The 26166-nt window shown below is 36.2% G+C and overlaps 1 protein-coding gene across 1 annotated transcript in view; it reads left to right on the top strand.

Moving 5' to 3' along the window:
- The window catches only part of LOC145666310 (uncharacterized), a 741735-nt gene that overhangs the window by 632223 nt on the left and 83346 nt on the right, over window positions 1-26166 (top strand). The window contains exons 6-7 of the mRNA XM_081733400.1: window positions 16280-16562; window positions 22994-23027. Of these exons, the coding sequence (XP_081589526.1) occupies window positions 16280-16562; window positions 22994-23027 (317 nt within the window). The remainder of the gene's footprint in view (window positions 1-16279; window positions 16563-22993; window positions 23028-26166) is intronic.

Raw genomic sequence — 26166 nt, 5'->3', positions numbered from 1 at the left:
CCTTTCCCTTAACTAGTCATTTTTTATAAAATTGAAACATTTGAATTTCTTTGAAATTCAACCATAGCTTTACAGTAAAGTACCGTGTTGGGCATTAGTTTCATCCCCACTTGTTACATTCATTTTGTACATAAATGTCTATAGATTATTCTGAGGTACAAACTGATGATCCCACGCCACGGCACATAGTGGCACAGCATGGCACAGAACTGGAGAGATGTACAGTGGGGACCATTCGCAAATGTAGGAAAATATTGGATCAAAAAGGATGGAGGATATTATGAAAATAAAAAGGAATTGCTGTAGCAGTGGGCCAATCATATTGCAGGAGGAAATGATTATAGGTAGACAAAAGCAATCATTGAGTAGATATTAACTATCCAGTGCATGCTTTTGCCATTTGGTTACGTTTTATACATCTTGCTATAGCCGAAATAGTACAAATCTAAACGGCTATATCATGTATTTATTACAGGCCCGTAGCCAGCCAAAAAATTTAGGGGGGGGGCGGTAGAGGTTAGGGGGCCCGACCCAATCATATTATACTTCATCACCATATTATGAAATTTTATGGGACCAGCCAAAGTTTAGGGGGGGCGGACCTCCTTGCCCCCCGTGGATACGGGCCTGATTTACTATGCTCTGCTGTGGTTCTAATTGTAATTTTTCCTAATTGTAATCTCATATACTTGAATTTTGGAAACGTGTAAACCCTAAATGGTAATATATATATATATATAAATCAAAAATTCATGCACTGTAGGGTTAAGGGACAAATTGAGGACATCACAGTATTTCTCTGGTGGGTACCAATCTACACAAATGCTATAAAATAAGTTGAAGGGAAACGGGGCTCTAATACAATGAACATTAAAGTGCAGTGAAAAGTGGAAATATATTTATATATATTAATTCATGGTGCACATATTGTAGTCCTACAGATGACACACTTGCCAAACTAAAATTGATTTGAGTATTCGGGAATTTCTAAGCATTAGAATTTTATTGAATGGATCATAATCTATTCTCCTTAAATGTTTCTAAAACACCAAGAGTATTACTTTGAAGTGCAATGTCCTTCTATGTGCGAGGGCCCAGGCGTGGCTCAGTTTGCCCTATGTAAAGGCCACCACTGTGCAAATAATAAAGTGGTGGTAAGAATATCAATGAAAACTTCTTGATTTTGCAAGTTTCGTCTCTATGTAATCAGAGTAATGTTTTACACAGTTCAATATTTTGCAGTTAGACTGAGAAAAATTCGTTCTCCGAACGTACAGATATAAGGAATTCTCTTGCTTACTACTGAAATCAGTATGCTACAAACGCACTGCCCTTAAATATTACATTATGCCGTTGCAGGATGTCTGACATCTAACAGTTTTCTGTATATCACATACATATACTTATGTTACCTTCGTCAGCTATATGTTATAAACGTCCATTTGTATGTGAGATCCTGACCGCCTATATCGTTGCATACGGAAAGTACATATAGATGGAACACTTATACGGAAAGTATTATAAAACATGGTTTTCAGTTATACGTCTGCTGTAAGTTAAGTCCAAAAACTACAGAATTTACGTATGCAACCTACCTTTTTAAGTACGCCACCTACATTTTTTTTCTCAGTGTATGTTGAATGAAATCTCTTACTTTGTTTAACCCCTTTCTGCATGATTTGTTTCTTTTAGAGAAAAAAAAATCAGTATTGGAAATCCTCATATGGGAACTTGAAAAATGAAGTAAAACTTGAATTTTGTGCCATATATGACACACTTACAACTCACAAAGAACGTGCCAGATGACACCAAAATCTCTTATTCATACACGTCAATATCTCACACAGCAGACAAAACAGTCATTTGGTGCCTTTGATAAATCACAAAAAAGCTAAAGTGAAAAAAGGGTATATGGCACGGCATGCGGTAAGAGGTTAAGTTACAATGAAGGCGTAATTGTCAACTAATGATTCTTAGATTTGTGCCCATAATCTAAACAAATGAAACTGATCTATATGGGTGATCAAACCTGAAGAAAATGGCTGAACCATTTGAAATGAATTTTGGAATAGTTATCTTCTACCTTGAACTGGATTTTTATAAAATGCCCTAAAGATGAGCGGGTGGCCATAAGCAGGCGAGCACCCAGAATTTTTTGTTGCCAAGGGTCATAGCTTTTGGGGGAAGAGGCTCTAATACTACAAGCCATTACGTCTATGTAGTATTGAAAGTATATTATCCTGTACCCTAAAAGACGATAAGTAATTGTAAAATACTTCCACCTATATTTTCAGAAAAAAATGATAGAACTATAATGTTTTTATAAGAGGGAGAGTACAAATGACTTGTAAGACCAAATTTTTATGCTACATCAATCATTTCCCTGTTAATTAAGTAGAGTTTGATTGAGAGAGAGTACAAATGAATGCTGAGTTAGAAAATTTTGGGTGGTCCGGACCAGAGATGGAGTGGGTCAGTGGGTCGGTGGGTCAAGTGGGTCAAGTTTTCTGAGTGGGTCAGTGGGTCGTGTGTCAACAGCATGTGACCCACTGTGACCCGCCACACACAGTGACCCACTGCACCTTACCGATTCAGTATGATCTACCTCACTGCATTGTAGAGAGTATCTTCTGAAGACTGGTAAATTTGTCTTCGTTTTACTTTCAAGACCTTCATTTCCCTTCCTTTTCCATTTGTTTCTGTCTACTTACCTGAGTTGAGTATATCTAACCAAGTGAAAAAAGAAATTCAGGCACTTTTGGATATTAATATTTTAATAGTAATAATAGCAATAGGACTTATGCTACTACTTGGCTTTCGAGACCTGTGAGTTTTTAGAGCTAACTACTGAAAAAAATACATTTTTAAATCACTGTAATATAAAAATTATTATATAAAAAATTGAATGTAACTATGCGCGCCTGATCATCACGGTCAAATTGCAAAGTCAAATGAAATTACTTTTGGTATATAGTTAGGCCTTAATCCAAACTGGGATGTTATATTGCTTTTATTATAATGCATAATATCCTAAGGAAGTAGTGAGGATCCGAATTTTTGCGAATAAAAAATAGTATCTCGCAAGCCGTTGAGCTGAAATTCAGTGTATTAACTCTTTATTGAAAACAAACAGAATGTGTCCTAGCATTTTTTAAAATCCTCCTTTATGTGGGGGGGGGGGGACTTTCTATGTATGGAAAATTGGTAGTGATTTGGTTTATAAAAATGATCGAAAACGATCGATGTTATTTAAGAAAAAAGTTAGAAACAAAAAATACAGTGCTTGGCTTCATATATCCATTGCTTTCTGCTATAATAATTGCTGAAGCTTATGTTTATTATATGGAGCGCTTACAGCACAGGGCAATCAACCCATAAAGTTGTGAGAAAAATAGGCATAAAATTTGTACTATAAGTTTAATTACACGGAAATTTGAAGTTTGGATTGTACGCATAATTGTATGGAAAATTTTACACTTTTTTCTCCTTTACGTTGGTCTACTTACTTTGATTTGGAACTTTGAAATTTCATCCTTTTTTCCACTGAAAAGTATTGATAATTCAACAAGGAAATAATTACTGTATACTATGATAATTTAATTGAAGTTCATCGTAATTTGGCACATGGCAAACAGCAGTGTGGTAATTGAAGTTGAAGAAGGAGGGAAATTCCCATTCAACTCTGAACACTTTTCAGGAACCTCGTTCCCTTTCGCTTTCTAGACGGGGGAGGGAACTTGGTAATGGTATCAAACCTTCATGTGTAATTACAAAAATTAAATTTATGAACTAATAAGAAATAATCAGTTTATCAGGCTTTAATTGATAATTTATTCACAAGATTCCCTATCGAAGGCGTGGAAGATGAAGTTTCTGTTCTACATGGGTCGACATTGCCAACTGACATGGTCGATATGGAAAAGATGTTGTATGGTGATAGAGAGATGATACTTCTTGCTGAGTATTTCAAACCTGACCAAGAAAAATCGTTATCAGACTTAAGTCTAACAAGTAGATTGTCGATGAGAAGTTGCAGAAATCGGGTAGAAGTATTATCAATTTCCACGACAGAGTGCGAACGGGGATTTTCCCTTATGAATTTAAAGATGACTGATATTAGAAATAGACTAAGTGCTCAAGCATTGTCTAACTTGTTGCTCATCAATGTTAATCGCCCACCGGTAGACAAGGTCAAAGTAGACGAGCTAGTTATTTCTTAGCTGAAGGATGGACATCATTCCATTGCGGATGATTTGCCGCCAAAAAGTTACAAACAGGAAATAAATCCGATTTCAGATTTGTTCTAAGGTGGAAAATTACGAGTTACGGAAAATGTATACTTGTATTACTAATGGCTTATTTGTGTTATTCAACTTTGTACCTAATTTTTAGTAAGTCTCTTCTTTGCATTAGGTAAACTACTTTGAATAAATATTCATAATAATTGCAATTATGCATATTTGTAACTTAAATTTAACGTGGTGTTTTAGTGCTTACATAAATTACAATTATGAGCATGCTTTATGGAAATGCTCTCACATAGGGTACCCGAGCACCTTTATACCCTATGGACAACTGATTTTTCAAGTCTTTTGTGAGAAAAATACTGTGAACTGAGAAACCCTAACCTTTTCCATATTGTACAGGGGTATTTTCCTGCGAATAGAAGTTTCTTTTGGAATGCGTTCAGAAATTAACACTTGCAAGATTACTCTCTTAGTACAAGTATAAGTTATTTTAGGCACACACTAATTTCCCCCACCTCGAACTGTTTCAATTTCCCCACTGACAAACACTTTACCATTTTATATCGTAAAGATCAGATCCACCGTTATTGTAACAGAGTGGTGCTTGAGCGATTGACTAGAAATTCAAACTCCGATTAGTGACAATTTCACAGTCTTGTTTTATTACAAGTGTAAACTCTTTAGTCAGTTTAGAAGAGGCCGTGGATCGTGTTCAGAGTTGATGACGATGGATTTTGGTGAGTCAGAGTAGGTCAAAGTGAATGAGAGTGGTTCATGGTGGGTGGTGGGTCACGGTGGGTGGTGGGTCAGAGTGGGTCACCGTGGGTGGTGGGTCATGGTGGGTCGTGAGTCAGAGTGGGTCACGGTGGGTGGTGGGTCAGTGGGTCGTGGGTCAAGTTTTCATTGAGCCACACCAACTCTGGTCCGGACCTGGTGAACCAGCGCCCCTGCCATAACTAAAGGAAAAATATAATATATCATGAGCTCATCAAGTTTAGAAGATGAAACTCGGGACAGAAACTCCTCATTACAAATACACAGATAGGTGTTCTGTGTTTTTTAATACCCGTTTTAAGGGGGAAGGGGCTATATGTATTTTCCACCAGAGTAAAATAGACGTTGTCTGATGTTTGTAATAGCATCACGGGGAAAACAGTTGACTCTTTTGAAATGAATTTTAGAACATACTTAGTACTATCATGTTAATTTGATTAAAGGGCGTATATTTCTATTATGTGGGTTGTGTGTTCAAAAATATACCAAAAATAGATTATGTTATAGTTTTTTAATCATTTCATTTTCATTGAAATGTGTATTCTAAGGGACCCTACGAGAGAAATAATACCAGAATTTTTTCCTAATACCAGAAAGTTATATAAAGTTCCCTCATGTGGCTAGATTACGCATCTTCAGCACGAGAGGCCAGGTTTCGATTCCCGGCGGGAGATCCTGCGTTAGGATGTAGGTCCATACCTCATATAGCCTCATTACTGAAAGGAACGATAAACACTACTTAGCAACCAAAATTTTATTTTTTCGCTTGAGGAAAGCGAGCCAATCCACCGCTCTCCCTTAAGAACCCGCAACTGCTCAGAGTGATCGTTCACTGTCGAAGATATAATACCTTATATCTGCTGGAGTATAAATTTTTGTTTGTTCGGTTTGGTTTGCACTGATGACATATAGCGAGACAATCATGAAATCTCAAGCAGAGAATCGTTTGATCGCTGCATTGGCCTCCCATCTAGCGGCATTTACTGAACTGCAAGTTTTGCAGGGTTTGAGAAAAAAGTAATAGTTCATACAACCGCTTGTAACCAACATAAGCTACTTGAATTATTCCCAATCTGTAAACCGTAGAACCATTCATAAATGAAAGAAGTGAGAGACTCATAACGTTTACTGCTTTCGTTTTCTCTTTAAAAAAAAAAAAAATGAAAATGCAGGTTGAATCTGTAAACCACTAAACAGAGTACACACAAAAGTTAAATTGACTTCAAAGTATTTCTTCAGGTCTAAGTTTTATTCACCATATACAATTACAAATGACGCGGCCATTAGTCCATTTCTTCTTCGTCTTGAATGAAATTTTACATTTTTAGTTTATTTAACATAGTATTACGAAGGATTAGCCCAACGTTCAATTATCCTTAGTTTTGACTGAAAGTTCCAAGTGTCACATGACATTATCTTGCTAGATGTTACTTAGTAATTAATAATATAACAGTACGAACCCTTAGTTTCGTACTGTTACAATAATACATTACTCATCTATCTATTATTTGCAAAAATGGATGAGTCAAAAGAAGAACGAGGTACTTTCGGGAACATTTGTTTCCGTTGGGCTTGGAAGAAATGTGCTGCATACGAACTTAACAATGGATATGTTTGCCTTGGTCCACGGGTCTCTTTCACATTCCTGTCGCCAGGGACAATTAAAAAAATGCCTCCCCATCGATATCAATAAATATTCCGTGTAGGAAATTTTAGACAATGAATAAAATATACATAAAAAGTAAAATATAGACCATTAAATAGCATGCAATTTTGAGTTTCAGTTAATAAAGTTACAATTGAATTGATTACTTATAAATGTAAGGTCTGAGAAAGTTTGCCGTCCAGGATCCACGTCCCATATTGGCCCATGCATAAATATGGCCATGGCTACGAGTATAAACATTATAAAGAGAGAGAGAGAATTGTATTTTCAACGATCTTAAAAAGTTCGTTACTAAATTCTCTATGTCTATGTGTTATTTGCATTTTTTTTTTTCAGTTTTGAGCCTTCCTTCAATAGAGCATCAAAAACGATCTGAAAGAAGTGATGGAATTTTTCGTGTCATTCTTAACGTTCCCGAGATATTAGCCAAAAAAGCTCCAATTTCGGGAGATTTAAGGAGTCAAATCTCGGAAACCGTAAGTCATAGAGAAATGATATTGGTGTTGAAGAATTAATTTTGAGCCCTCCATTCGATGGAGAATAAAAATATATCTGAAAGAAGTGATGGAATATTTCTCGTCACTCTTACCGTTCCCGGGATATTGGCCCAGAAAAGTTCCAATTTCGGAAGATTTAAATATTATCATTTTTTTTTTATTTAATTAATTGCCTACAATTTGTGTTGTAACTTTCTAATCATTTTATTACAATATAATTTATATTAATATATACCGGTATCTGTTGAATTTAACCAAATAATAAATTTAATATACAATTTAATATAATTTCGAAATAATTAATTCTTTTTTAAGTTGTTCGTTCTGGCAATGCTCTTCGATCATTTTCAACTGATTTTGTTTAAATTTTCGAAACCAGAAACATTAAAGAATAAAGAAATCAAGTACAAAGAAAGTGAGGAAACGTATTACTTGAAAATGTAGGCCCTAGTTATAGATCGACCTATGCTTTCTAAACTATACTTTGGCAAATTGAGTCTAAAATATTCGAGTCTAGAATTTATGTGATTTGACCTGCAACATTGCAGTTTATTTTCATAATTAAAAAAGCTTATATTTTACAAATTATTTTAAATATAGTTTACGTTAATAGTTAAATATCAGAACTTCCACAGCCTTGTTGCCTATAATTTCCTATTTTAACTTCTAATTTAGCTAAAACATTCATAATTAAGTAAAATATGAACTGCCACCATTACTTATTAATAAGCATTATGCAATTGTTTACAGAATTTCTTCCAATTCACAATAAAATATTTCTTAATCCTGTTTGACAATACAAATTTGATACTTTCGGAGAATCGAATACCCTCTCTCTCCCTCTCTAGCACTCTTACCCTTCTAGTATACTAGGAAAATACGACAAACGGAACGAAATATAGCTCTTAGCTTTAAAATATATACAGGGTGTTAATGAACTATACCGACAAACTAAATGAGGTGATACCTCACATCAAAATAAGTCAAAAAGTTTCTTTGGAAATGTAGGGAAAAGTGCAGAGTTGCAGAGCTAGGGCTGTCCAAAGTCGTGTAAAAGCATTTCAAGAGGCCCTATTTTGAATTCGAGAAATCATGGAGTGGCGGTCCTTGTCAGTGTAAAAGAAGTCTCACATACACAATCCAGAAATGCATATTTCATTAATGTTCAGTGGGTGTAAAGAGTATTCCATACAGGGTGAAATTCCCAGACATATCATTAACCGAATTTCGTGATATGCTCAAACTTTATGATTGGTCCAGAGTAGCCATGAACACGGAATCCTTTGGCACGATGTCCGAAATGTTAAGTATCGTCAACAACACTGTCTTTCGTACTCGGGAAAAAACATGCTGCGATGTTTTCTTTCACGCTTATAAGTGAAGAAAACGTAAAATATATCGTGACGAAATACATCGCATCACAAGTTATTAACACTTCCGACTTACCTCCAAAAAAAACTGAAATGAAATCTTTAGTTTTACGCCCCACATTATGCCGGTTAGGCTAAAGGAGACGGTGATGATGAGAATGAATGAAATGGTGGAATGAAGAAAGTGGGAAGAAACGGAAGAACCGCTAGAAAACCCACGAACACGGTGTTTGTCCACCACAAAGTCCACACGGCGCGAGCTGGGATCAAACCAGGGACCCCAAGCACCGGAGGTGAACGCTCTACCACTGAGCCACCGCGCCCCCGACTTACCTCCCAAGCACTGGATGTCGATTGTTGTTCAGGCTTACCTCCTGCCTACTTTGGACCCTCCTTAAAATCAAGGTATATCTGAAAACTCTATTGAGAAGACATTTGAGAATTATACTCTGTACAAAATACCCTGCACACCCATTGAAAATTGATATAATATGCAATTTTGGATTGTGCATGCGTGACTTCCTTTACGCTGATAAGGACAACCATCAACTCTTTCTGGAATTCGAACTCTGAAGCTATGCACTTTTCGCCATAGGTCCATATGAACTTTTTCTCTTATTTTGATGTAAGGAATCACCTCTTACAGATTGTCGGTATAGTTCATTAACACCCTGTATATGCATATACATTATTAATATGCACATAAGTCTATATTTTATTTATAATGGTTATTACAAATTTTGGTTACTATATTTTATTATTTTTTTATTACTTATATAATTGCTAATTAATATGGCCAATTTTGGTTCGGGGAATTATTCCTAACTTAAATCAGGGCCGTTCCATTATCCACTACGTATAAACCCGTCATGTCCTAAATTGGCAACAATTGGTAGGTGCTTAACAATGCAAAATAGTGTATTTGGTACTGTAATAACATCATTACGGACCACCCACCAAAAACACAATGAATGTAGAAAGTAGAATAAAATATTCTACTTTCTACAATATTACTACACATTTTATACAATCGATATTTACTTGTTGACTGATAAAAGTCAATTCAGCTCTCAGTCCAATGTGGTTAAAACAAAATGCTACAATGTTCACACTCGGCATCATTAAAATCTTTGCAGGAGAATTACTGCAGGAAAGTCCATTACAGTGTTCATACATGTAGAACAATCTAACCCTGCATTTCTACATATAGTTGGCGCAAGATTGTCCACAGCTGTGAGAAACAAGACGAAGATCACCAGGTGCAAAAGGCTTAGAGTTTGGTACTGGTATCACAGCTTTCCTTTAACATGTTCCATCTTCATGATAACCGTCAAAATGACAGTGGAATTTCTTCCGTATGTGCTAACAATGTACAGTGAGTACTTATTGAATTGCGATCACCCTTCCATACAAGAAAATGTGGCTAGCAGCCCAGCTAACTGTATGACAACCCCAACTGGTAGTATTGCAGAGAAAGAACACACTCGAAGTTACATGTTAGCAGACAGCACATTGTTATAATGAAGGTGGGTAGGATTTATCCGCATTTAAATGGGGCATGATTGTGTGTACCCGAGTAATAGGTGCGTCAATAACCCACACAGCAATACTTGTCGCATGCATATTTTCGAAATACACTCAGCCCTAGCCAGAAGGCATTAGGTTTGGCAACATCGCACGGAAACGAATGCTCAATTGCATTCTAACCAGTTCCTACTACTACTACTACTATTATTATTATTATTATTATTATTATTATTATTATTATTATTATTATTATTATTATTATTATTATTATTATTATTATTATTACTTTTGCTATGGATCTGTATAAGTACAAGGGCAAACTTATTTTAATGAAAGAAGTTTAATGAAAATTTTAAAAAATAATCGTTAAATCACTTTTTCAATATTATTTTAATCTTATTTTAACGAAAGAAGTATTATAAAAAATTTTTAAAAGTAGTAAGAAAAACTTTCCTGAAGCAGGACTTGAACCCACGCCAACAACGATTTTCCTTACTATTAGGTTACGCTAACCCACTCGGCTACCAGGGCCGACAAAACCTAGCCTTTACTTTGTGCTATATGTAGGTCATGACTCGTGATCGCGATATAAACGTCATTCATTTTTCCTACATTGTTGCCAAGCGTAACCCCGTTCACAATGCCTTCTGGCTAGTGTATTTCGAAAATATGCTTGTCGGATGCTCCCGTTCCTGTGTAGTGTAGGTGTACAAGAAGTTGAAAGAAAATGGAGTAACGGTCTCCAAGAGATGGAACTACGGAGGCGTACGGAAGTTCAAAACGTTGAACGAGTGTTGCATCAAACAGCTAGTGACAGCCAAACGAACCATCAGTGTCCGGAAATTACATGACTAATACAATGGGGGATGCACAACATCCATATCCCACGCAATTATACGGTACACTGACACACATACAGTTCCACAGCGACTACCGGTACACGCTCGTCACCCACTCCTTACCACTCGTCACCGCAGACTTCGTTGCGTTCAGGCATAGGAACACGCTAATTGGACCATGGATAATTAGAAAATGGTGTGTTTGTCCGATAAATCACACTTTGTGCAACTCCTCTCAGACAAGCGTGTCCATGTGTGACGCCAACAGCATGAAGCTATGGATTCCTCGTGTATGGTACCTACTGTACAGGCAGGTTGGGTCGGCTGTATGGTTTTGGGATGCTTCTGTTGGCATGGATTGGGACCGTTGGTGTGTATTGACCACAGCGAGACGTCCGTTGTGTACCTGCAGGTATTAGAGAATCAGGTACCCCTATAATACAATACTTCTATGCACACGAAGACGTCATTTTCCAGGACGGCAATGCATGGTGCCACCAAACCAGGGCTGCACTTGCTTGGTTTAAAGAATATTTCACATATGAATTAGTCCCCTAGGTCACCGGATTTTAATCCTATAGAACATTTGTGGGATGTTGTGGAACGAGCTCTTCGCACCATAACTCCTGCACCAACATCTGTGAGCTCGTTGTGGGATACCATCAGGAACATATGGTATCAGATCCTCGTGGAAACATATCAGCAACTACCAGAATTCGTAGCACGCTTTGTTCAGGTCGTCCTCTGAGTAGGCTAAAAGTGGATCAAAAAAGTATTAAGTAGGTGGTCGTAATTCAATGAATACTTAGTGTAGTTCCTACAGTTTTGAATAACATCTCCGTAAATACAAGGAACATAATAAATAAGAAATCCATCAATCACTACAACTGGTTTTATTTTCTCCTTTGATCAATTGCAATATAGTCGTAATATATGTTGTTGGACACTTTTTCGAATTTATCATTATAGTAGTTATAAGTCCACTCCATCCTGACTGCGACTGTAATCCAACAAGTCATTAAGGTTGAGAGGAAATAGATATTGTGAAGATTGGTCCGTAAGAGATCTTACTTGTTGAAATTCACTTAAGTCTTCAACGACCGTTAGAGAAAGATTTGTATTTCTTTTTTTCATTGGATATAAGCACTCTCGGATAGTTGCGGTGTTAATAGAAGACTCAATTGGAATTCTCATAACTGCTATCTGACTTTCGACACAATGAATCCCTCCCATAGTACGAAAAGTACCTTTGCTATCAAGACTTCATACATTTACGTCAACATTATCAAAAACAGTTTGCCTGAATGAATAGCCGGAGAACCAGCGTTAATGATCGATGTTAGGTAGATTGTGGTTGCATGGTAAGATGCTCGCATTCCCATTATTGAACTACGTTTATGAAGTGTTTTAAACAGTATAATCGACGTAGGTTTAGAACAATGTTTGTCCATATTATATGCGTGACAGAAACGATCTAGGTCTTACAGCAAATACGAGAGTGTGATTTATAACAACACACTTTCTTTCAACTTACTGGGATTCACTTCAGTTTCGTTTTTTGTAACTTGTGACCTAAAAATATCAAGACTTTCTGGAATAAGACTTTTGGTCCCTCGGAATTACTAGTATTCTTAAAATTTGTACTTTCTTAATAGTCTTTCTCCGTAACTTTTCATGCACGTCGCCTCTTTTGTACACTAGCTTCACGAATAGAATGTACACAATTTTTACAACTACAGTGTCTACGTTAAGTTCATTTCCACAAATTACACAAATGAAATCAAAATTATTCTTTCTTTTTTATACAGACTGGCTCAAAAGTAGGTATACAGATCTGCATCAATCAAGTATAACGTTTTAATTTGAATAAGTTAATAAATTTATTTGCTTCGATTTATCTGAGTTTAAAGTATAAGTGAAAAGAAATTAAGAACAAATAATGAAGAAACTCAGTTAAGCTGTATGGATAAAAATAAGTAAATGATATAAAATGCCATGACCTGATTAGTACGGGACTGTATATCTACTTTTGTTCCACCCTGTATATTAATGTGTCTTAGGTAACCTGAAATAATATAAAATTACTACACTCTTGTCAATGTAATATATTATACTGAGTTAAGTTTCATCAATCAAAATGATATGGAAATTCAAGTTTAAAATTGATTATGAGTAAATAAATAAAATCTAAAGTTCTAGTTAAAGAGAACCAATCAGAATACTAAAGGCATACCAATATATTCCTACATTTCAAATTATAAACCAAAAACCTTACAGTAAAAAGAACCTACTTGATACTCATTAAGTACTTCTCACTTTTACTGTACAAAATCACTTAGGACATACAAACTTCATAAATCTCGCACTGAAACTGACGCATGAAGATAGACAGTGTCAAAGCTGGGGTACGGCATGCGCCTAGGCGGCCCGGCAGGATGACTTTCCTGCACCAGCAGTCATTTGGTAAAACCTCTCTGGACATCATTCCCATTCCTATAAACCTATTAATACGTATATCATTTTAAAGCTAATAAAAAAGCTAAAAGTTATATTTAAAACATTTTTGCAGCGTTATTAAGTTTTTTAGTAATAATTAAAGCCCGGAATTAATGGCGAAATAAAAAAGCCCGAAAATGGCTGGCAAAATTGCAAAATAAATACCCAAAAATGGCAGGTAAAATGGCAAAATAAAATAAACAAGCAATCACGAACTTTGGGGGAAATAGATCCTAAAAATGTAAAAGCTATAATAGGCTATAAATCGTTTACTAATCGAATAAAATGTTTCTTTTTTCACTTTGTACTTACCACTTAAAATTCTGGAAAGTTGCGCAACCCGTGAAGGGACGATATCTAACAATTCATTAGCCATTCTTCAGTAGTAACAATGAAATAATAACTTATAAACACTATCACATTTTATTCACACACGGTTACATTAGCACAAACATTCAAAGCACAAGAAATTATCAGGTGAAGTCATTTTACACTACACTAGCAGTTTATTTTCACTTACGAAAGGTTTTTAATATTTTTTGTTCCCTGAAAGTATTAACATCCTTTAAGATTTTCAAAGGAAAGACTTTGTCTCCTGTCAGAAAGAATTCGCTTTAGATGTGAAAATGATCTTTCCACATCTACAGATGTCACTGCAGCATACTTGAAACATGTAATTTGATAAGAATCCATGTCATTGTCAACAGTTGTATCAGCATCACCTTCCATAACACTAGCGATGTCCTTCAATTTTCCCAAATCGGGATTAGCACTTACAACACGATCACACTTACGCCGAATGTACTCCCCTTGTCACCAGGTACAACACTCAAATCGTTGAGAGTATCATTGAAGATTTTTCAGAGAACTAGCGAGAGCCTGTTCTTTTTTTCAAGCTTGGCAATAGCATCTGGCAACTTTGCAAAATGTGTTGCAATGAAGACTAAGTCCTTTTTCAAGGAATTCTCCTTAAGCAAACTTTGAGCCACCTTAATTGAAGACGCATCATCCTCATCAAAAGTATCAATGATTCTTTTGATGGGTTCAAAGTTGTTAGCATAATAGAGAACAGCTGTAATCCATGTACCCCATCTCGTTAAGACAGGAAGTTCAGGGGCTAATTCGCGAAACGCACTTGTTCGCGAGGGAGCTTTCAGAAATACCTTTTTTCACATTTGACCCAAGAAGGTCAATGTCAGGAAAATGAGAACGAACTTCCTCTGCAATTCCATATAGCGCGTGTGCTAGACAGGTGACATGCAGCATACGTGGAAATAGAACATTAAGGTCTTTTGTTGCACATTTCATGTATGCAGCTCCGTCTGTGTCGTAAAAAGGACCTTATCGTACTTTACACATTCTGGCCACAGAATACGCAACGATTTTGTAAAAACCTGTGCAATTGCCGTGCCATTTACTTTTTCCAGACCTTCTGATGCAATCAAAAATGTTTGTGTGCCTTCTTCTCCTCCCAAAGTTCCAATTACAACATTGGCGTGGAACGTCCTAGAAAATCGCAAGTTTCATCAATTGAAATCCATATATTTTTGTCAGCAACACTTTAACGAATATCTTCAATAGTTCTGCTATACGCACTATCAACATAAGTCTTTCTCAAAGATGATTCACTTGGAACTTTTTGCTTTTTGTATTTCTCGAGAAAGTTTCTAAAGGAAACATTTTCTAACTTCCATACAGGAATGTCCGCGTTAATTAGAGCTTCACACAGATCATTCGCAAAACTGTTAGTACGCGAAGTGGGATTCGTGACTGTTCCAAGAAGATTTTGAACCTTTTCATCAGCTGATTTGCATGTCCTTGCAGAATTGTGTTTTGCAGTGCTTATATGATGTGTTACAAAATAACGCTTTTCAACAGAAACCACAGTTTCACATAACTTACAAAACAGTACAGAACCGTCTGTTGAAAACACAGTACGCCCGAACTCACTCACAAATTTTCCAACTCCTGTTGCCTAGAAAGAGCAAGTTTCGGCATCTTGAAATACTGAAACGCACATAAATACCAGTTCTGTATCACGCAGGCCTAAGATTCACAATAACTGCCAACCTGGCTATTTCTTGAAAGTAAGCATCTTCGTTTGTCATTCTATGAATCGAACACGGCTTCAAAAATCCAAGAACTGAATATGCGCTAGCATCCCCGCCCTTCCACTTGTCACATTCCAACTGGAATAGACCAGTTATTATCAGACACCGAGATCGCTTGGCCAGATGAGAGCGACTCAGATCTGTGGTATGCTGTAATTCATGAGTAAATAAAGAGTAGTTGGAGAAAACCTGTGGCAATGGCAACAAATTGCTTCTAAATTGAGAAATTGAACTCTTCCTGAAAATATCATGAAAATTGCAATAATGGTACTTATGGCATTTTGCAATTAATTCCGGGCGTTAGTAATAATAACAAAAGTATTGAACATTATATTGAAGAATCTACTTTTTCAGCAATTTATTTCAATAGGGCAATATATACTTACTTTAGCTAAAAACATGTAAGAACATAATTTAAAGAACGTAATGTGAGGAAGCTAACTTCAAAAAATCATATTGATACGAGCTGGCATAATCAAGTTATTGACGTTTCAATGTAGGTATGCAAATTTACACGTTTAGGACCGGGGAAAGCAAGAGAGGGGAGGGTTGGGAACTTTTGAGGATATACTCCCCTTATGATGCTGTAATAACTGTCAAAGTTTCAGCTTTTTACTAATTAGTCCCGACAAAAGCCTATTTTTATTGACTGGACATTTGTATAGGCATTAAGGAGAGGAGTAGAACATTACTACTAAACTACATGAACCAATCTTGAAAATTTCTAAAATGATCCTTTTCTTTCTTTGTAGTTCTTTCAGAACAAGAAACGTGTGTTCGTCTAGAGAAGAAAGTTTGCGAGACAGTGTTGGATATTTTTGAAACTCATATGCTACCGAAAATTTCCACTGTGGAGAAGGTATCGGTTTGCGCTCAAACGGACAATGAATTAGCAGCTGCCTCCACAATAGATGCCTGTTTACAAACAAACTTAATTTGGAAGAATGACTCGGCTACTTTTGTCTATGAAGAAGATATGTTCAGCTGTACGCCAAGCGCTTCACAGTGGCGTCTCGTCGAAGTCAGAATAGAAAGGTAAGATGGTCAGACCTTGGTTAAATCAAAACACACACGTAATAAACATATGTGTGTAGAGCATATAACGGAAGTAAAAACAGACGCTACTTAACTCTTCCGTACGGTCAGGTGGCAAACGTCTGAGCAATAGGTGGTTAGTATGTAACTTTCCAACTAGATTAGTTCTGAATTTCTAGTCGGCTCATTCATTCTTAATTCAAATCGCCTTTTATCCCTATAACTATCTGCCACGCGTGTGGAGACTTCATACACTTTCAGCGCGTCAATCTTGATATAATTTAATGTCCCTCAGAGACCGTCATATGTCATAAAGATGACTCCTCTTGTGCCGTAGTGCTTCCGGTAAAGTTCCGCCTTTATTTTGGCGAAAAAGTTGTCACCAAATTCATGAAAACTCTTGTGCATTGCGCCCACGTACTATCTTAATTTTGATCCGCGCACGTTCCTCATCTTTCCGAGACATATTCTAAAGTTCAGCTTGAGCAGATTTAGGTAGAGCATAGTATATCAAATTACAGTCCGGAATCGTTTTTCCCACTACCCAAAATCTTCTATAAACAGTACATTACAAATATCGCTTTAATGTAAATTCTCTAATACTGGGTAAGAGAGGTGACTCAAGGCCCAAGAGCCTAGGGTAGGTTCTCAACACAACAAGCAAGCTAGGTGGGGTGGATTTTACGATCCTCAATGCTCCACGCAAGCTGGCGGTTAAGAGTCACAGAAGTCCGAAGCAAGACAAGTGACTAAGGTTAGGAATCCTGATAAAGCTCCGAGCAAGCCGAGTGGGAAGAGAGTTCCAAGCAAACTAAAGGGTTTCTGTTAGATATATCATAGAGCTCCGAAGCAAGGTAAAAGTGGAAGGTGACCAGTCATAGACTGATGCTTTTCGCTGAAATCCTCTCGGTTATATAAGTGCTCCAGGTGAGGCGGTGGCTTTGGTGGCCCTCTCGTCACATGATCAGTGGTGTCGTTTGTGTTCGCGTCGTCTACCATCGTAGTAAGTCGTAGTAAGTCGTACACGATTGAGGTTTGTAAATATAAGCACGTGTCGGTTGTTTATAAATAAAACCAAGTGGATATTAGAATATTTTTATAGGGAGTCCACTTTCCTCCTGTACTTTATGGCACTGCTGCTTTTGACTGAATAACACATAGTCGTTACCATTAGCTACAATTCATCACCTCACGTTCCCTTACCATCTACGGAACTGCTATAGTTTTGGGGGACAGCCCTCTGATGTGAGAACAGTGTTGCCACTTTTTACCAAACGTATGTAACTTTTGTTAATTATTAGATTCTAAATGTCATCGTGATAACATTGCGTAAGTAGATTATTCAATTTTTGATTTAGACAAAGCTACTAAGTGGATCTTTTTAACATCACAAAGTGAATGGTTATAAAACGAATTGTGAAAATTTATTGGAAAGGACATTGGTATCAAGCGATGTCTGTTATTTTCTAAATTCATGCTTTATTGGCTCAGTTAGAAAAGATACTCAACCAATTATATTACCGTATTTTAAGGACTATAAGACGCATTTTTTCTTCGAAAAATTGCCTCCAAAATTCAGGTCCGTACTCGAAATTAATAAAATAAAATGTCCAGTGTTTGATTTAAAATTCCCGCCAGTCTTAAAAATGGCCATATATTCGAAGCCGCGGGAAACTTGTCTCTATCTGGCAATATTGGATCCAACTGGCATAAGCAGAGCACCTATGCTACGAACATGAGTTGCGGGGATTCACAAGCTTGCTAACACTTGCTAATAAAATTTGTAAAAATATTACGGTATTTTTTAAATCCTTAAAAGTTAAGGTGCGTCTTAATGCAGACAAGCCTCATTCAGTGATTTACATGGATATTCGAGGGTTATCGCAAAAGTCATTTTATACGGAAATGGAAGCGAAGCAAGAAATTCCGAAAAATGTAAATGGAAGGGTAGTATATAAATATTATATGTAGGGAGTTGGATAAACATTCATACATATAAGAAGAATGAATCGTTCGATGGATATGTGTTTCACCTAGAATTACAGCATTACAAACCATTACAACTACAATTAGAATTATGCGTAAAGCCCAAAAGCACATACAAGTGGCATCGAGAGTTCTTCAAGGTTTCAGTTCTGGCTCATAGGCTCTGGTTCTGTAGCGTTAGTGTGGAGTCATGAGCGTTCATGCACTACTAGAGTACATACAGCAACGCAATGTAAAATTGCACAAAGTTATAATTGTTATGACGATTATTGCAAGTTAAATCGCAAATTAAGCGTTGTGTTGACGCATACCGTTACGAATTGTGCCTGATGATCCTGGTGTATAGTAGATTCTTTGGGAGACTTGTTCGAAGAACTCTAGATCTCACTGGTATGTTTCTGGGCTTTGCGCATAACTGTAATTGTATCTGTAGTAATTTGTGATGCATTTCGATGTGAAACACAAATGAAACGAAAGATTCACTATACTCATATGTATGTTCATCCAACTCTCTACATGTAGTATTTACATATGCACTACCCTTCCATTTGCATATTTAAGAATTTCGTGCTTCGTTCCCATTTTCGAGGGGAAAATGTCATAACTCTTGCAGTAACCCTCTAGTAAGCAAACTTTCGAAGTGTTGTGGCTTCTAGTAAATGTTAACGGCCATGAACATATGTTTCAGATTCGGTACATTCTGCCCATTGCGAAATGCTCATTTCAAAGAAACTATTCAGGTGCTGCAAAAATTGTATTTTATCAATATTCCGTATCTTCATAGTATTCGAACTGACCTTGGATCCCAAATCATATCAAGACTATGGATAAAATATTATGAAAGATATTGCATTAAAAGTCGAATGATGTCCCCTTATTCACCTAATGCCAATAGACTCGTCGAGAGAAAATAGCGAATTTCAGAACCTATTTGGTTATTGTAAGCAGCTAAAATATGAATATTTAGACAGAAATAATTTTATCTGTGATATCAAATCATATATATATAGGAAAGTATTTTATGTCGAAATTAATGTTATATTATAATTAAAAGTTTTGTCTTTGTTCAAAGTTCAAATCACAATTCTCTTGCTTTCTTCAATCAAAGTTGCCTATTATATACTTTGTGCTTTAACAGTTGTATATCACATTCTTAAAAGGGAAAACTGTACTCGTCATCTGCTGTAACGAAGGTAAATGTTCTCGTGTTCATGCTGTCTATTGATGCTTATGTGCAGCAAGAGCGAAGATCTATTATATCTTATGCACCTAGTTCGTTCAGATTGTCTACGTGTCTATGAAGAGGAGTATGACAAGTGAAAAATATTGTATGTTAATTGGTGAAATGTAACGAGAAAGAGTTGGATTGATTATACTGAATGTATCTAATTTATCTTAAGGTTGACAGATTAGGTTACTGTTGTGTGCTATTCCATCACATTGCGATCATAATCTCAGTAATTAGCGCTAAACATATATAATAAGGTTTGAACAGATACAAGAAAGGTATAAACTTGGTACACGTAGCGTAAAATTAACTATGTTAATGTAGTTATTGGTATTTATTTTGAAGTAAATACTATTGATACGAACGAAAGGTGTAGGAAAGGGTCTCGTCAGGGGTTTGACGAATCTTGTTGGTAACTCGAGGAAGATAGTTCGATACCTCGCAACAGGGAAGATTTTATCTTGTAATTAAAGCCTATGGCGGAGACGGAAGGGACAAAATGAATATGTTTATTTATATGAACAAAAATATGTTTATTTCTTTTCATGTATCTAGCAATTTTGTATCTATATATATTGAAATATTACTATTTCAGTTTGGTAGTAGTAGTAGTAGTAGTAGTCTGCGAGAGACCGAAGTATAAAGTTCTACTTTGGCAGTGTAAGATCAATCTCCTTCAAGATTCTCCTTCAATGCTGCCCCAATATGCAAATAAATCTTTCTTTGAAAGTGACTCAACTCTTGGTCACCGACAATACACACTTAAAGGAAAAATTATTTTACGAATACTGAGCTCTTTCGTAATTACTTATTACTACTCGATTTGTACCTTTCTTGAACATTTAGGTGATCGTCTTAAGAAATACTCGACGCACCATTTATTTTTGTGATAATGAGTGTTTATTTACATTACTTGTTTAACTAGGCTACTTGAATGCCCTATACAGAGAACTACATCACAAATGGAGATTTAAAGTTCCATGCGAAGAGGATTTAGCTATGAAATAGTTGTCACGAAAATCTTAAAGTACAATTAATTAAATTGATTAAGATGAAACAAAATGATAGCTAGACACTCCATAGGTCATTTAGCGGTAATTTATGAGAGAAACTTCTTTCAGAATGTATCATTTAGAATTCAGAAATTTACATTGCAAGGATTACTTACATAGGCCACTTGGTTTGGTCCCAGCTTCATGAAGCACACGCAACGGAAATTTATACACTTTGCGCACTAATCATAATATTTGTCCTTTGGGTCATTTCATTACAAACGTCTCTTCACAAGCACTTCGAGGAATTGAAGATACTTCTTTTGAGCACAGTTCCTCCTCTGTCCTCTGTGGTGGAGCACTGTTAACTCCTCATTCTCTTGGTGGCCCAAACTGCTACAGGCAGAGTGGCTAAGGTTCATGATCGAACCCAGGATCTCTCGGATAACAGTAGTAGTGTAGCACACCAAACTGAGTGCATGGAGCCGTCTTGGAGTGTAACGAGTTGAAATAAACGCATTTCGTTTGAGAGCCTCTTGCCGTGGATGGTTAGTAAAATGATGAGTTCAACTTTAGAATAATCTTGGAGATCAGGGCTTCGTTGCACAGTAACTCCACGTACGATATAAATATCAGTAGTAAGACCTCTCTTAGTTTATATACATATGTAGTAGCTGTTTGCGGAACTTTACTTTCTAGCAAACGAATTTCTATTTCTTATTTAGCTACTAAAAGCTAAAAGAGAATGTTGGATCCTGCGTTCTCTTCTTATGTTGTATGGATACACAAGAATAAACTGTGTTAACTAAATGATGTTTTTCATTTTTCAATCTTTTTAAATAAAATTCATTTATTAATTTTTCATATTTTCCTGCTCGTGTAGGTGGTGATGTTAGAGATTCATCACTATATATGTGTGTGTGTGTCTGTGTTATAGATAAAATTTTATTTGATGAAAGACACTTTTACAAGAGGCTTTTGATGATACACTTAAAACAGTCCTTATTCCCTTCTTCTGTAAGCGAAAAACAATAGTACTAACATACGAAGCTTCCCAGCAAAGCTACATGAAACGGAGACTAATGTGGAATTCGAACCACATGAGCTCCCTCCGGGATTCGAATTCGGTCACCCACACCAAAAGTCTCCTCAGAAAATAATTCCAAAGACTGGAAATCGCTATAGAATAACATAAATGAAATTTGTTTGTTTAGAAACAGAACCATGTAGTCTATAGATCACAAAACAAATACTTTTTTTAAAAAAATTTAGATCTACAATGTGTTCACTCTAAGTATGATTGTCGTTTATTGTGCTTTTATTTATTTATTTGTTTATTTGTTTATTTATTCACAAAGTTTCATACAGCACTAGGTGAATTAGCTGAAACTGAAGGCAAAAAGAACATATAGTACACAACATCCAAGGGAAGCGTTATTTCGAAGAACAAAACAAGTTTCTGCATTAAACCATGGAGGGAACTGACGCGACCTTTTCGGTTTTGGGGAGACAAAGTCTTCAACAACCGCTGAAATAATATCCGTAAAAACTGAGAGCATCGTCAATATTTCCATTATTCAGTATACACCTTGGAACTAAATCAAGGGCACAATTTATACAGTCCCACTATACCTTTTTCTATTATGCAATGAACTGTTTAGGCTCGAAGCTGTTGTTTTTCGATGACTGACTACACAGTGGAATATCGATGCCCAAAGATTCATGTTCCGATGGAAACAAATTTCTTTGTGGAGCAATGTCAAGTTCATTAAGAGAGGAGATCACATAATTAAGTCTATTGATAAATTAAATTCACCAAAAAGAACAATTTCGCATTCATTAAGGGCTGACTGCAAGCACAGAATCCCTATAATTCTCGAGCAGGGAAATAGAAGAGTTTCTGTGCAGTCTATAGTAACAGCCATTTTTTTTTTTTTTTTTTTTTTTTTTTTTATCTGTTTCAAGTTTAATTTCAATATCCTGTGCGTGACATTTTCATAATAAACCTACTTATGTAAACTCATAATGAAACTTTTACCCATAATATTCTAGCAAGAAGTTTCTCCCTTCCTCCTCCATTAGCAAAAATGCTTCCGAAGGTGTCCCCTACCTTTTTCTTTAATAGCTACATCTCTGACGTACATGTAGGTATTGGTACATTATTTAAATTAGTTTCCTTTATTTCTAAGCTAAGATGATTTGATCTGGTGTATTTGTTCTTTCAGTGAAATGTGCGAGTCTGAGTCTATAAAAGAACTGGTAGGTCTGTTTCTCTATTCTTTAAATACGTATTATAGTATGTATGTATGTAATATAGTAGTAGATACATTCAGGTTAAGAACAAATGAAACATCTACCTCGCTTGCAGAAACTGTACAACCCTCTGAATAGGAATTATTTACTAAACAGAGGCGTATATCCTTATTTTTTTTTAGAGCTTACCGTACAACTCTATACAAAGATCCTTCTCTTCGCTTTGTGGCATTTTTCTGAATTTATTCACTAACAGGCAAAAAATGAACAACATACAGGGTGGCCACAGCCTGTAAAAACTGTAATATCCGTAAAAACTGAGACCTTGATAAATGCTAATGTAAATTTCTCTCTTGAAGGAGTCCGGAATCAAAGAGACATGTTGCTTTCAGCATGATGAGGCACCTGTTCATTATGCCCTCGCCGTACGTGAATATCTTACGGAAGGCTTTCCTGGGCTTTGGATTGGTCATGGTAGTCCGGATCTGCCCGCACCATTTGCCAGGCCACCACGAAGCCCAGGCCTTACCACTTGTGATAATGCGCTATAGGGGTTTCTAAAGGGCTTCATTGAACAAAACCGTTACGATACCACTGCCTAACTGACAGAAGCTGTGAAATAAGCTTTCACTCAAGTTACACCTGCAATGCTTTGCAAAATGTCGCATAGAACCTGGCGGTATATTATCCTTTGACATGAGAATGACGGTAGACAGACTGATCCTTTACACTTAATATTTCATATCTCAATAAAACTTCTCAAGCATTGTTATTCATGTCATTCAGTTCTTCCCGTGTAGTTATTTACGTACGTTTAGAAGTTTATGTTGCTTATTTTCAGAGGTAAAGGGACTTTATAGTCACCCTATACAAGTGTAAGGAAGTGAGCTATCTAGAGTCTCAAGAATAATGTAACCTTGCAATTTTCCCTATCGTGAAAATATGGAGAAAAACTCTACAGGTATATAAAATTGAAAAGGAGTATCTTATAGAAATAATTGTCGAATCACACTACATAAGCTTCTCCGTTACTCCTGGATGTCTCCGTAACAAGTGGAAAGTCAGTGCGTCACACAACCATCAAAGTTGAACATCAATATCAAAAGCAGCATAGTAGAGCCAGCTCCAAATATCATTTTACATTCCTTTGTCTTACAAAATTCTATTTTGTAGATTATATGCTAAACATTTTTTTTTAATTCAACCTCCCATTGGGTTCAGGCCGAGTTCCTAACTTTAATAAAAGTTCAAAAGCATGTCGTCTATTTATTTCAAGAATAACATAACTCAAAATTAATAACTTTTCAGGAGTAGCGTTTAAAAGTTTCGAAAAGCAATGAAAACAAATGAGCCCAAGAACGACACAAAGTGCTCTCTAGCACCCAGTTTTAGAAGCACATCTGTGAAATTTTTACCAGAGATAGACATGAAGTTTAGCTTTCATTTTCTGCCCGTAAGTCAATGAGGGCGATTTTTGAGTTATGTCACTCTTGAAATAAACAGACGATGTATATATATATGCTATATATTTCTTCAGCATCTTCACCTCGTTAGATTAAGTTCTTTGTTTTTTTAGATATGTATTTTATTTTGATAATCCTAAAATTGGGTTCTTATTTTGTGTTGTCACTAAAATGTACTTTTCTTTTTGTAATTTCAAGATAGTATTGCAAAGTGCACTTCGCTTCCTTGCTAATTAACTCAGTATTTATGCATGGTATATTTTAATATTAAATAATATATATTTAAGTTATGTTTATTATTTAGTATAAGTCAGGCCTGACTCTATTTATTTACTCTAGTATAGTTTAATATATATTTTTATTATGTTTTATTATATGTAAATATATGTATATATCATTAGAGAACTATCCCAATCATTTATATATATACTAAAATTCTTATATTACTATTTCAGATAGCTAGATTAGAAAATTCATTCTCGTTCTTTTGTTTATAGGTCCTGGGTAGAGGCTAGTTTTTTCGAATGCTCTTGTTTGCTTTGGACTTGCAAAAATTTTCCACTGCTTCTGAGGTTTCTGGAGCCGTTGCTAAGTTGAATTTTTTCTACTTTTTCGTCTTCGAAAACATATAAAAAGGCGGATTTTTTAAATGGCCGTGGCTGTTTCAGTGCAGGAGGCCTGTAGGTTAGGTGGTTTCGCTGGTATGCTATCAGTCCAAAGGAATTTGATCAAGAGAGCTCTTTATCCCGGGAAATGTCCTTTTAGATTTGTTACTAGAAGTTCTTTGGATATGTAGATCCGAGGCTTCGCAATCCGCGCTAGAGAAAGTGGTCTATAACTTAGGAAATCCCCGAGATAGGAGTAGGAAATTATATGCCTGTCAGGAAGTTGAGTTCTACGTCAATATAATGGCTAAAATGGGCTCTTGTTTTTAAAGTTAGAATGGAATGATGAAATTCATTCTTGGGTCGTGCCTAGGAAGAGTGTGAATCCAGGACGATTAGGTTATTGAAATCTCAAGATACTGGAGGTTTTCCCCTTGTATTAGAATCCAGGTTGCGATTTGGATTCTTTCCCCGGGCAGTCAGTGGGGCCTATCTGGTAGTATTTAACACTGCTACTTTCGTTTACGAAATATTAAGAGTGTTTCGTTTACCTTTTAAATAGAGTCTTGAATGCAAGGTTTATTACGATAGCTGAGCCATGAGAGACGGCTGCCTCTCTCACCATCATGATGTCGCCTGCAAATATCATATTCCAATTCTTGGATATCCTTTGTAAGTTCGTCCATCACAATTGCAAAAGGTATGGGCTAAGACTAGATCTCTGGTGAAGTCCCAATTTAACTGTGAGCTCTTCTGTTATTCCACTCTTGTCCTAGATTCATCATATGTATATCTTGAATTATACAGATGTATATGTGCAGAATACATATTGTTCAGTGCCCACCAAATAAGATCCCGTGAAACTGTATCATACGCTTCCTCTAGGTCGATGAAAACAATATTGAGGTTCTTCTGACATTCTCTGTACTTTTCCATTAGCATCCTACATGTACATATTGCATCTATTATTGACTGTCCTGGCATGAAATCATACTTGTTTTGTGTTATTTTGATCCCTTCCCTCAATTTTTCTTGTAGCACTTTCTTACAGAGCTTCATTTCACGATTCACAGGTTT

The sequence above is a fragment of the Thermobia domestica genome, chromosome 12 (assembly GCF_964235325.1).
Source record: "Thermobia domestica chromosome 12, izTheDome1.hap1.1, whole genome shotgun sequence".
Classification (NCBI taxonomy): domain Eukaryota; kingdom Metazoa; phylum Arthropoda; class Insecta; order Zygentoma; family Lepismatidae; genus Thermobia; species Thermobia domestica.
Note: the sequence above shows the minus strand (reverse complement) of the source record. Positions and strands in the feature narration are given on the sequence as shown.